Source organism: Epinephelus moara, chromosome 5 (assembly GCF_006386435.1).
Source record: "Epinephelus moara isolate mb chromosome 5, YSFRI_EMoa_1.0, whole genome shotgun sequence".
Lineage (NCBI taxonomy): Eukaryota > Metazoa > Chordata > Actinopteri > Perciformes > Serranidae > Epinephelus > Epinephelus moara.
This window is the reverse complement of record NC_065510.1, coordinates 36,950,174-36,962,574: the sequence shown is the minus strand read 5'-3', so window position 1 is coordinate 36,962,574 and position 12,401 is coordinate 36,950,174. Positions and strand designations below refer to the sequence as shown.

The window sequence follows — 12,401 nt, the reverse complement described above, 5'->3', positions numbered from 1 at the left end:
AGACCAGCGTTCACAACCAGAGCCTGCTGCGCTGTGTGCAGTATATTATCTGTAAATATCAGCTGCTAGCGCTGTTTGAAAGCCACACTCCTGCTTCAGTAGCTTACGCTGCTTTGAACTGAGTCATGTGGAGGTTTGGCTGCAGTAGGGTGACAGAGTGCCTGCAAATCTCAGACCAGCTGACCACCTGTCTCTTTAACAGGATGTAGATGAATGCATGAAATAGGCTACAAAATAAATACAATTAGTGAGATGAATGTATCCAAATGTAATGGATTAAAAGTAATGACTTTTCTCTAAAAACCTACTCAAGTAAGAGTAAAAAGTATGCTGACAAGTACAATTTTCACTGCTGCCACTGAAACTCATGCAGGTTAACTACAATTAACTCGACTTATTGAGGGTCTGATCTCTGTGGCTTTTATTCTTCTTCCCCTCCTTTGTGACCAAAATGGAAGTAAGCCCTCCTGCTTTTTTGTGTTATTCTGACTATTTAACCTTTTAAAAGTTTCATCTTTTATGACAGAGTTGTCATTTGAAATGGCAGTAATCAAATTAAATCAAATAAAAAGATTGGTTGTGTAGTAAAGGCAGCACACAGGCAGCTGGAGTGATCCTGGAGTATTTAGCCAATCATTAGCCGCTTCAGTATGTCTATATATGTTGCATATTTATGTAAAAGCTTTTCATTTAAGGATCTCTTCACTAGTCTTGTAAGGTCTGTGTCGTATTTCCGATCTTGTCATGTGTTATGTGTGAGCCTAGAGCGTAGTATGTGTGGAAAAGATTTGCAGATGGAGATGCATATCCTTTCCATAATGCGTATCCATATTTGCATCAGTTCTGCAAAATCCATTATTGGCACTCTCTGTTTAGATCCATTTCATGATTGAAGTGGATTTAAATGGTGAATTACATATAATGTCATATGTCTCATTCGATTAACCCAGCCATTCTGTTGCATATGGCCCTCGGGTTTTGTTCCTTTAGTGCTTGTTTGCACACTGATGAGGTGGTTACCTGCAATAAGTGACTTTACTTTGGAGAATCTAAACACCAGTGAGAATAGAGAAGAAACAACATATGCAGCAGGGGTGATGTCCAGGGAGGGAGTGTGTATGGGGCTTTGTTATTCTCCAAGGGCATAAGCATATGGTTTGATTTCTTCAGAGCAATCATTTTTGTCTGTGCAGTGGAGCAAGGCAAAATGTAATATCTAATCCAGTCAATCATATACAACACAGTTTTTCTGTCAATTTACCTCAAACACTGATTAACAGTGTAAAATTAATGATTACTAGAAGAGGTGGGTTTTTCTATTACTCCTACTCCGTCAATTGCATTTTTTTTTCAATCTTTTCATGTTTTTGCAGATAACAACTTGATGCTGTGTTTACTAATGACGCATGATCTCTGTGTTTAAATTACTGGGGGATCAGGTGTATCGGGGGGGATGAATGTGACCTTACAAAACAGTTCGGGGATGTCCAATGAATGTCATACATTTTTCACAGATTTGGGGGGGTCTAGAAGATTGAATTACTGGATTTTCTCCGGAAAAAAGGACAATGAGTTCTGTTGAAACTGACATTATAGACTAGGACCATCATCAGTGGATAGTGTAATTAGTGTACCGTGACTGCACACGTAATTTACTATCTTAGAAATGTGAATTTCGTGAAAAGTTACTCTTCAAGCAAGACATGACAAGAGAAGTGAAGATGAGGTTGAAATTAATCGCCCAAATGGCAGATTTTTAGGTATAGATACGACATTTACAGTTTAAAGTTGTAAACTTTATGTCTGAATTTCATAGAAAACACTGATGACATCCTATAACCAATAGGTTAAAGGTCAACTTCACTGTGACATCATAATTTTCTGCAAAAACATTTTTTCTTTCATTATTTATGGTGATTACTCAGAAACAGAAGGGGAGACATTTGTTCAGATACTGAATTGGTGACACTATACTTGGGTGCCCGTGGTGAAACTGCAGATTGTATAGATCCTCTGTGCTGTGTGTGAAGCATCAAGATTTTAGAATATGTAGCTTCTTTGCAGCACCATCCATACACGAAGCTTTGTCAGCTGTCATGCCTACATATGAATCTGGACAGACATGGATGTAAACCGTACATGACTAGTTGGCGGAGGCATAAAAGCGTGATGTGGTAACTCTAATTTGAGCTAATAGAGGCCATGATAATGAACTGGTAACTGTTAAATATGGCTTTAAGTCTTGTGTGAGATTTGTGAAGTGTTGTAATGTGTATGGATAGTAGTATATCCTTCTTTATTTTAAATCCTTTCATTCATTCATGCATTCATTCGTTATCTGTAACTCCGATCCCAGCTGACATTTGGCGAGCAGTGGGATTTACCTTGGGTAGGTTCCCAGACTATCACAGGGCTGACACATAGAGACAGACAATCATTCACACTCACACTCACACCTGAGGGCAATTTTTAAAGTCACCAATAAACCTGCATGTAACCTGCATGAGGAATCTGGAGAAGATCCCATACGGTCACGCGGAGAACATGCCAACTCCACACAAAGTGTAATTTAAAATTGTAATTCTGCTAATAATTGCCATTTGTACTAAATGTATCAGTAAACTGATGACCCTTTTCTACAAAATACAGTACCTTTTTTTTCTATCCTAATTACGTGACACCGTTCCATGTATTCCATCACCCAAGCCTGACCAGAGTACATGGTAACACGATTAAGTCAATCACAGAATGTACCGTATATTGCACAGATCTGATTGTTAAAGCGCGTGCATTCTTTAATAGAAGAGCAGCAGCAACCTTTAAGGAGGTTCAGGTTAAAATACTACAGTGTAAGAAAAGAGGTGATGAATGCAGGTAGATCAAAATGGAGTTTGCTTTTTATTTCTTTGTCAGCTTGGCTTGCTCCATTTCTCTCTCCCTCTTGCCCTGGAGGGAGTTCTGCTCATTAGAGCAGTGAGCCCTGCAACCCCACAGGGATCAGTGTCACAGCCAGACAGTGACACACATATACACAGAAACACAGACACGCACACATACACACTCACAAAGAGCAGCCTGATGATCCAAGTACCCGCACACATGCATACCCTTATCAACTTGTGCGCGCACACACACACACACACACACACACACACACACACACACACTGGCGTACACTCTTTCATCTCGCTGCTATTTTGACATCTCATCCCTGGAGGGAGCAGCTTAAAGATGCACCTTTCTCACCTCCTCTCAATCCCCAACCCCCTCCAACTCCCCATGTCACCTCCACCTGAGGTTGCCTCTCCCTCTCATCCTGTCTCTCCCTGCTCCGTTAAGCTGACAGGTGATATGATGATAGAAATGCCACAGACCTGAGGGCGGATGGTGCTAGTCAAATGGAATGCCTAGTCAAACCTTGAGGGAGTTCTGTCACGCTCCCAAGGTTTCTCACCGGGAACTTTGGGAATAGTTTAAATTCAGATTGCGTCAGCAGTGTAACACAAGACAACACAGAATAAGGTCAATAAGATTCTTAACTCAACAGCAATCAGTGATGGTTGTTTTATCCCTATCATAGATGAAACTAGGCTTCACGTTTTGAAATGAAGTGCTACAGAGACCGAACACATCAAATATTCTAGAAGAAAAGCGATAGCAGATTATATGAAGGTTTCTACAGAAACTTTAAAGAGACATTTATGATAAGGGATAACAACATTTCTGCGTGTTAGAATTTCTATATGTTTATTATTGGTGCAGTACTGGAAAAGGTTCATCAGCCTTATTGCTATGATTCATGTATCCACCACTTGATGGCAGTCTTGAAATTGTAAAGGCTTCTCCTGAAAACTCGTCTGCAACTGTGTGTGCTACAATGTGTTCATTATGGCTAAACTGTATGCTTCAGTGTTGGCATAATGAACAGTACATGTTCAGAATTCCACATCCACAGTCAAAAATAATTCTGTCTGGCCCCGTATCTAATATGTGTTGTCTTTAACAGGTATGCCATCCCCCCGGAGCACGGGAAGAGACTGGAGCGTCTGGCTACAGGTAAAAGAATAATTTATATTCTCTTTGTAATCTCCATATAAATGGAGGTGGGGAGAGGAAATTAAATAATTATTAAATAACGATCGCAGCATACAGAAGCAGGTCTGCACTAAACAACAAAGTACAGCACATAAATTAAACTCAGCATTGAGAGGGCACTGGAGGTAATGGCAAAGCTCAAGATGGAGCATGCTAATGAGCTGTGACTACAAACATGCAAAAACTGTTGCTAGGAGAGATGTAAATAGGCAGAGATGCTTAATGTATTGACAAACCACTTTAGGGAAATCCATACTGTCAGGCATTAGTAGACTAAATAAACTGAAATGTGTATGATTACATTTAGAACTGTATAATTGTGTGTAAAATGTAATGTTAAATAAGCCTATAAGGTTTTAGATGGCAGTGCTGATTACCTCACTGGATAAATGTAAAGCAATAAAGGGTGAGAACTTAAAGGAAAACGAAGGTATTTTTTTAACCTGGGCCCCATTTTCCCACTTCTTTGTGTCCAAGTGACTAATGGAAACAACAATTGTCTGAAATTGGTCCAGTATTGAGAGAGACCACTGCAGCCAAAGCAGCAAAACAGGCTGCAATGTAATCCCTGCGGGCAATGCAGGGTGTACACTAGGGCTGGGCGATATACCAACTACAGCTCCGACCTGCTCACCCACTCACAAGTTCTCGGGCAACGCTAAAAGAGACAAAGAGCTGCTCCTCTGTTTAATATGTCTGTTAGACTGCAATGTGATATTGCACGTGCTATGCTAAATCAGTCTGTGAGATGAATGACATTACCGCAGTGCAATCCTGTGCTGCGCTGCATGTGTGGGAGACAGAGCCGCTTGATTGTGTCAGTGAGCGTTTGTTTGCTAGTTTGTGTGTGAAGTGGATCATAGCGGATTGCTGTTCTTCTTTGTAGTTATAGTCTATTGTGTGACACTGAGACAGCGCCTGGATGCAGACGACAGATGTAATTAAAAGATGCAGCGACAACACATACATTTCATTTACAAGATGTATGTAAAGCAGACAGTGTCTCTCGCTCCTTCCCTCCCTCAGCCTCTCTGTTGATGCTCTGTGCATACATAAGATTAATAGCCTAAATAAATAAAAAGCTTTAAATCATTTCCAGTACTAGATTCATTTGAGAGGCCATGGAAAGCAATTTTTGAACTCCCCCCACAAAGATTTTTAATTGTTCCACACTACAATGGATTTAGCTCTACTTGATCCTTTTATACTGATGTTAGAGTTTTGTGGCCTGTGCTACAAACCTTTAAACCTCTTAAGCTCCAGTGCTATATCTATTTTTTTTTATTTACATGCTGTGCAGCTGTATATTTTCAAACAGGGAAAAAAATCTCTCTTTGCATTTTATTTTGATCAGTCTGTTTTTATGAAAGTGCTTGTGACATCTCAGAAAATACAGAGATATGAATTCTTGTCCATATCGTCCAGCCCTAGTATACATGGGTATACTGGATATACCAACATCTTTGTCTGAGTGTTTACAGCATAGCCACCTACCCATCTACCTAGTCGTACATCCACCTCGTCAACTACCCCTAAACCACTGCAATTGCATATTGTCAGTTTACGTCCATTTGGAGAGTGCCTGGAAGAGTTTGATGTGTCCGCGTACAAACTGCTTTGTGTCGGAGTACAGAAAGTGTAGCTTAGTGTTACCTAAAAGATTTTCAATGTCATGGCTGACTACTTGAGATTTCAGAATGAGACTTCTCCTTGAGTGAGACTTGGTCACACACACTAACAAACAAACCAGATCAGCAGAAGGTAAGGAAAAGTGTTTTATTTCTTGGTAGGGCCTTTTCCATAATGTTGTCAGACAATTAAAACAACAATCTGAGCCTGTCTGTAGCAAAAGCAAGCACTTTTAGTGGGTGTAAACTGACAGTGCACAGTTGCCCGTAGGGATTACATTGCAGCCTGTTCGTCACTACGGCTGCAGCGGTCTCACTCAATACTGGACCAGTTTAAAAAATGGTTTGTCCCTTTTGTCACAGAGACACACAAACATGGGAAAAAAGGGTCATGGTTAAAAAATACCAAAGTTTCCCTTTAACCACAAATGCACCAAAGTGTTTGACAAAGACAGACACATATGTATAAACATAAACACATATAAGTGCATAGATGTTGTGGAAGGATTAAAATAGAAACAAGTTAAAACACAAGATAGACCTGACCGCTAGAGAACAAAGGTTGAAAACATTGCAACCAAAAAAACTAAACTCCACCTGTCACTTAGCTTTTTAGTCAGGCTTTTTATTCATGTATGTTTTTTGTGTGTGTGTTGGTGTTGTTGTTGGCTTACACTCCATGTTAATGGTGTGCGTGTGTGTGCATATTTTTGTCAGGTTTCTTTCCTAACAGCTTCAAGGGGTGTGAGGCTTTTCTTCGTCACAAGATGACTCTAATCTCCCCTTCCATACTGAAGAAGTATGGCATTCCTTTTGATAAGGTAGGCTCTTAGCCCCTTTGAAAATTACTCTCTGTCCTCCTCTTCTCAGCGTTTATACTCCCTTTATTTACCAACTTCCTGGAAACAGCTTTTCTTGCCAGTAAAATTAGCAGTGCTGGTTTTGACTGATTGCAGAAATTTGCAGTGGCTTATTTTAATTCTTTTTTTTTCTTTTCTTTTACTTGGAAATGTTTGCAAACCAAAAGGACAGTACAGTTTTCAGTGGCAGTGATCTCCATGGGAAAAAAAACAATCCTCCTTCTGTGTCTTTCTCTCGCCCTATCATAAAAGATTACTCAGGAAGCAGGAGAGTTCATGATCACTTTCCCCTATGGCTACCATGCTGGCTTCAATCATGGCTTCAACTGTGCAGAGTCCACCAACTTTGCCACTGTGCGCTGGATAGACTATGGCAAAGTGGCCACACAGGTAACATTCAGCTGAGAACCTTCCTCGCACACCTTATGTCTTTGGGAAGTCTAACAAATAGGTGTCAGATCTGAATACAGTTAATTTCATGGTATAAAGTCATACTGTATCAAACAGAACAGTATTATAATTTAGCCTTAAAAGTGAACTCCAGAAGGCCTCTTTGTACTTTTCCCAAGCAGATATAACTCCCCCCTGTCCCCCTCCTCTTTCTTTCCTCCAGTGCACATGTAGCAAGGACATGGTGAAGATATCTATGGAACCCTTTGTGAAACGTTTTCAACCTGACCGGTACCCTAACTGGATGCTGGGCAAAGATTCTGCACCTCTTGACCACCTACTTGCCACTCCGAGTTCAACACCGGAGCTGCAGAGCTGGTTACAGAGGCGGCGGAAGAACAAGCCTACTAATAAAGGGTACTGTATTTACCTTCAGGCTACATCTGCACTAATACTTTTTCATTTTGAAATGAAAACAATCTGTACACACGGGCATTTTAGCACTGTTTCAGAATTAACCTCAGTCCATACTAGCATGCCTGAAAATGCATATCACATGACTATTGACTGACTGCGGTTGGTTGCTTAGTTAGAGGAAATACTACAGAGATGGCAAAAGTTAAAGTGAAATCTCAAAGATATGTAGACCTAAGCTAACGTGAATGTCATTGTTTCTAAAAGTCAGTTTCCGCCCATCCAGACTTAAACACAACCCTAGAATTTTGGAACTAAAATAGGGGCAGCCATGTTTGTGAAGGTCTCTGTTTTAGAGGTTCCAAAATGCCAGGGTAATGTGGATGCTGTGCTTGAACATAGCAGTAGATATATATTTTAAAACAAAAACGATTAGCGCGGATGTAGCCTCAGACAGCATTATATCTGTATTCTATGCCATACTGTTAATGAGAGTAGTGAACTGCAGCTAATGGTGATGGTGGGGTTTGAATCAGGAGTAGGAGTGGTGATGATTTGTATGATAAACAGTCCTCATCAGTGTTAGTAAAGATCAAATTTAATTTTGTATTAGGAAAAGAACATTTACTTAAAAAACAATTACATTTCCCACACAACATTCAGAGATGCATATTGTGGTGATGGTGCCTGTGATAGTGGATCTGGTGCATTGGCTAGTGACATAGTGCGTTTGGCCAGAAATATTGCCACAGCTGCAAAAGCCAAATGCCATTGTCTCCTAAATAACAAAATTCCACATTTGCTCTCGTTGTTTGTCAGCGTTAATCAGGGTTTTGATTTTGGATCTTCTTTGATTTCTCGCCCTTCTTACAGCAGCACCCACTCTCGTATGCGCTCAAAGCGCTTGAGAACCACTGAGGAGCCTATTGGCCTGGATGACAGCTCAGCTTTGACAAAAAGCAAGAGAAAAGGCTCGGGCGGTTCGCCCGGGCCCAAGGTGCGCCGGTCAGTGGCAGGAACAACCTGCAGGGGCAAAGAGGAAAAAGAGAAGAAAAAGGAAGCCGAGTCAAAGCACAACCAGAATCATAACTCTGCTCAGCTTGCTGGTAAGAGGCGATCGTGTGTGTATGTGTGTGCATGATAAAGACAGTTTGTCTGTCTGTGTTGAGCTTGTTACTCAAAGTTTTATTAGTCATTACTTTTTTTTCCTCCGATAAGCACAGCTAAGGCTAACATTAGATAGCTCACACATTTTTTTACCTGGTGGTCTTCTGTTGCCTCTAACCTGAATTTTTCCCAAGGATCTGTCTGAAAGACAGAGAATCAATCCTGGTGATAGGCAACATTTCATCCACCTCACATCCAGCCACAAGCTTCATTCGTTCTTTGTTTCTTGTAGCCTGTTGTCATATTTAAACTCCAGTTTTGGCTGTTTAGCCAGTGTTGGGCTACAGCCATCCTCATGGTGGTTTGTATTTCCTTCAGTTCATGTTGATCTGTTGTTGTAGTAGGGTTGTGTTTTTTGCAGTGCAAAGAGTCTACAAATGCAAGGTTGTGACAAATTATATCCTGTAATCTTATTACCGAAAATGTCTTACTAATTAATAACACTACTTGTTACAGGGAAAAGTAATGTTATTACTGCAAAATGTAATAATGTCAAGACAGTAATGTCTTACTACTAACGCGTTACTGCCCGACACTGAGTGAGACCTATGAAATTATTTTTACTGTCCTTGCTTGCTTGATGGTTGATTTTATTTTTATCCTCAACAGGTCCTTGCAGACAGATGTGTGTGGTCAAGGTAAATCGTGTAGAGAGTAATAGTTTGGGATTTTCAAATAAGGAGCCATCCCATAACTCTCACTGCAGCCCCAGTCCCTCCCCTGCTTCCCCTGTGAAGAGCAACCTCCAGGCAGAGACGATCACTCACATTGACCCTGAGCAGCTCTCAGGGTCAGGGGTCATGAACAGGAGTCCTGAAGGACTCAGGCAGTTGCCTGAGGCTACCCAGATGTATCCAGGAATTAATGAGTCAAGGTGTCATTCTCCTGAACCACAAGACCTCTCAACATCTCAGGACTGCTCTAGCAGGGTCTCTCCCCTTGAGGCCAACAAACTCAGCTCATTTTCCCACACAACAAGCACTTCTGCTGAGACTGAGATGAGCTTGTGCCCTCCTGACTCTGGAGCTCAGACATCTAGTTCCTCATGTAGAGAAGACACTTTATGCCTCGCACCAAACACTGACAGTAGCATGGACACGAGTACTGAGAATTACACTAACAACACTGCTAAAGCAGAGAAAATGTACACTGTTGTTGATCCCAAACACATCAATCCACACTCCACTACAGAAGCACTTTATGATCTCAAAACTGAGCCAGCAGAGGGGGATAGTTACACATCATGTGGCTCCCTCTTCCCTTCAGGACACAACTACAGTTTAGAAAAAAACAGCACTGAGGAAAATCTTTTCCCTCCTCTGCTACAGAGGAATGCAGTGGATATGCCACAACTCACTCCTGAGCCAGCAGATAAGTTTGGAATCTGCCCTTTGCCACCTGTGCTGATCCAAGAGATGCCCTCCCTCACCCCAGCCGATGATGGGCTAACCAGCGTTTCAAAAGCTACATCATGCAGTCACCAGGCTGCACCTGTGCTTCAGCGGGAGACGCCAACCGGCTCTCCGTCCTCAAATGGAGCCAAACAGGAAGAGAGGGAAACTGACCTAATGATGTCGAAAGAACCTCTTACTGTCGAATATGCCAACAAATGGCATTTAGAGTCTCCATATAATTGTGAAGGGGCAGCAGCGTCTGGTTCAGAAGGAAACACAGCTCATTTAGCTACCAATGCTATGCACAAAATAACATCTGGTGCTGTCCAGGAAATGCTAATAATGCCAGGAATTGCTGCAGAAAAGGATCACTCAGTGCTGGAAAATGTTAGTACTGGACAGACTGATGCTTCCCCTCGCCAGCTAGTTCAGAGCAATGCACCTCAAACAGAGCAGCAATACAGCTTCCCAGAGTTAGCAAGTAAAGATAACTCAAAGGACTCAGCTCAAAGAGACAGTGTATTCAGTCTGAGCAGTTCTGGCTCTCTTTTAACTGGTACCTCAAACAATAATCCCCCAACCCCTTCCCCTCCAGTATGCACTCACAGTGACAGTCACTCAGCATTACAACTCCACCACCCCCACACTACATACTCCCCTTCGCATTGTATTTCCGAGAACCCATACATGGAGCCCAGACCGTTCTCCAGCAGCATCTGGAGAAACTTCACTTCCCAGGGTCCTGCAGTACTCATCCAGAGTTTGCACCCAGAGCTCCCTTCTGACTTCACCCACGACCCTCTACCTTACACCATGTGGACTGAACCTCAGTGCAAAGAAGTCACAGACCTGGAGGACGCGGAGCAAGACCTCCGAGAGTCAGAGAACCAGGAAGAGGAAGGTGGACCTCTCACCTGGGCCCAGCTCGAGCCCACCTCGCTGGTATCAGTTGGTGCTGTTGAGCCCCTGGGGCTTTGTGGAGATTATGAGCTCCATAGAGGGGAAGCAGATGGGTCTGAAGCCCTTTCCTTGTGCAGGGAGCTAGGGAGGCAAAGGGAGGCAGAGGAGAGTTTACACTCAGATACTGCTGTTTCACCTCTTGGGATGGGAGGAGGAGAACAGGATGGGGTGTCTGATATGGAAGAAGGGGGATCTGATGTTGAAGAGGTAGAGCAGCAAGGTAGCATCAAGGGAGAGAGCAGTAGTGAGTCATCTGATGAGGAGGAGGAGGAGGAAGAAGAGGAAGAAGAAGAAGAAGAAGAGGAGGAGGAGGAAGAAGAAGAAGAAGAAGAAGAAGAGGAGGAAAATGATACAAGAAACTGCGAGTGTGATGAATCAGGCTTGGAACCTGGGGAGGTTTGTGCAGTGAGTGCTCTTTTCCACATCATACGAATTCAGTCTTTTGGCTCACGTTTGATAAAAGCATATGTTATTTGCACACTAATGCCTTTCAACGATGCCTTTTCATGCTAGTACCCTGCTCTGTCAGTAAAGAGGACCACTAAGAGCTGGCGTCACCCACTCAGGAAACCTACTGCAAGGGCTGTACCCACTGCTGTCAAACAACAGGCTGCCAGCGATGATGGTGGGAACTCACTCACAAACACACAGTTCGCACAGTTCATTGAAAGGTATCGTAAAGGTTTAGCCTTAAAAAGACTCCAAACATTCAGACAGTGACACATGCACATGCTGGAAGCCAAGAGCCATGCTCATTTCAATAAAAAACCCAGGGACATTTCCTGTTGTGGTTGGTGCTGCATAGTGGGTGGCACAGGGCCAGAAACCATGATCCTTTGACTTCTGCTGGTTGCAGTACAGTTGCCATAACTTTTCTTTTTCTGGTTTGCAAACCAGTGTTCAGCACACTTTAAAAATTATGCCATTTTCTTTGTTAAAAGGTAGGATAGCCAGCAAGAAATTAGGCTCAGGAGGAATAGAGTTGCTGCCTTAATACCATTAACAGCAAACTTTTAAATAGTAAGTAATGTCAGGTAACATTAATGTTCTCCCACAGCGTAGCTTTTTATAACCACTGAACCATTGCACTCTGCGGTCCCTCCCTCCCCTCCTCATTTTTCACATTTTATGTCCCCCCAAATGATTCGTCTGACGTCAACGCACACATAAACCAAACAGATTTAACTCTCAGGCCTACCACAGTAAAATGACCTAGTGACAGATACTCTATTTGTTTTAGCAGGGTGGGAGGGAGAGCCCTCAATTAACGAGTACTAATGCACATATACACACACAGTCACATTCATCATCTCCATGGTTGTGGAAAAAGGATGAATAATTCAGCAGCCATTTTAGTTGTTTATCCCTGAGTAAGAAATGACCATGAAATGACCATGGCTGCAAGAAGCCTATTTTATGATGATGAGAGCTCTTAATCATTTTGGGTAATTTTATAAACAGACAGGCTTCCATTCATTGAAAATGTTTTTCAA

General features: G+C 42.2%; 1 protein-coding gene across 7 annotated transcripts in view; it reads left to right on the top strand.

Moving 5' to 3' along the window:
* kdm4c (lysine (K)-specific demethylase 4C) overlaps window positions 1-12,401 on the top strand; it is a 41,464-nt gene that overhangs the window by 7,352 nt on the left and 21,711 nt on the right. For 5 of the 7 annotated variants that reach the window (XM_050044097.1, XM_050044102.1, XM_050044100.1 and 2 more), the window contains exons 6-12: window positions 4,007-4,056; window positions 6,441-6,544; window positions 6,836-6,973; window positions 7,197-7,390; window positions 8,261-8,493; window positions 9,164-11,313; window positions 11,422-11,533. In XM_050044097.1, coding sequence (XP_049900054.1) covers window positions 4,007-4,056; window positions 6,441-6,544; window positions 6,836-6,973; window positions 7,197-7,390; window positions 8,261-8,493; window positions 9,164-11,313; window positions 11,422-11,533 — 2,981 coding nt within the window. The remainder of the gene's footprint in view (window positions 1-4,006; window positions 4,057-6,440; window positions 6,545-6,835; window positions 6,974-7,196; window positions 7,391-8,260; window positions 8,494-9,163; window positions 11,314-11,421; window positions 11,534-12,401) is intronic. The other 2 variants (XM_050044098.1, XM_050044096.1) reach the window with 2 other exon arrangements.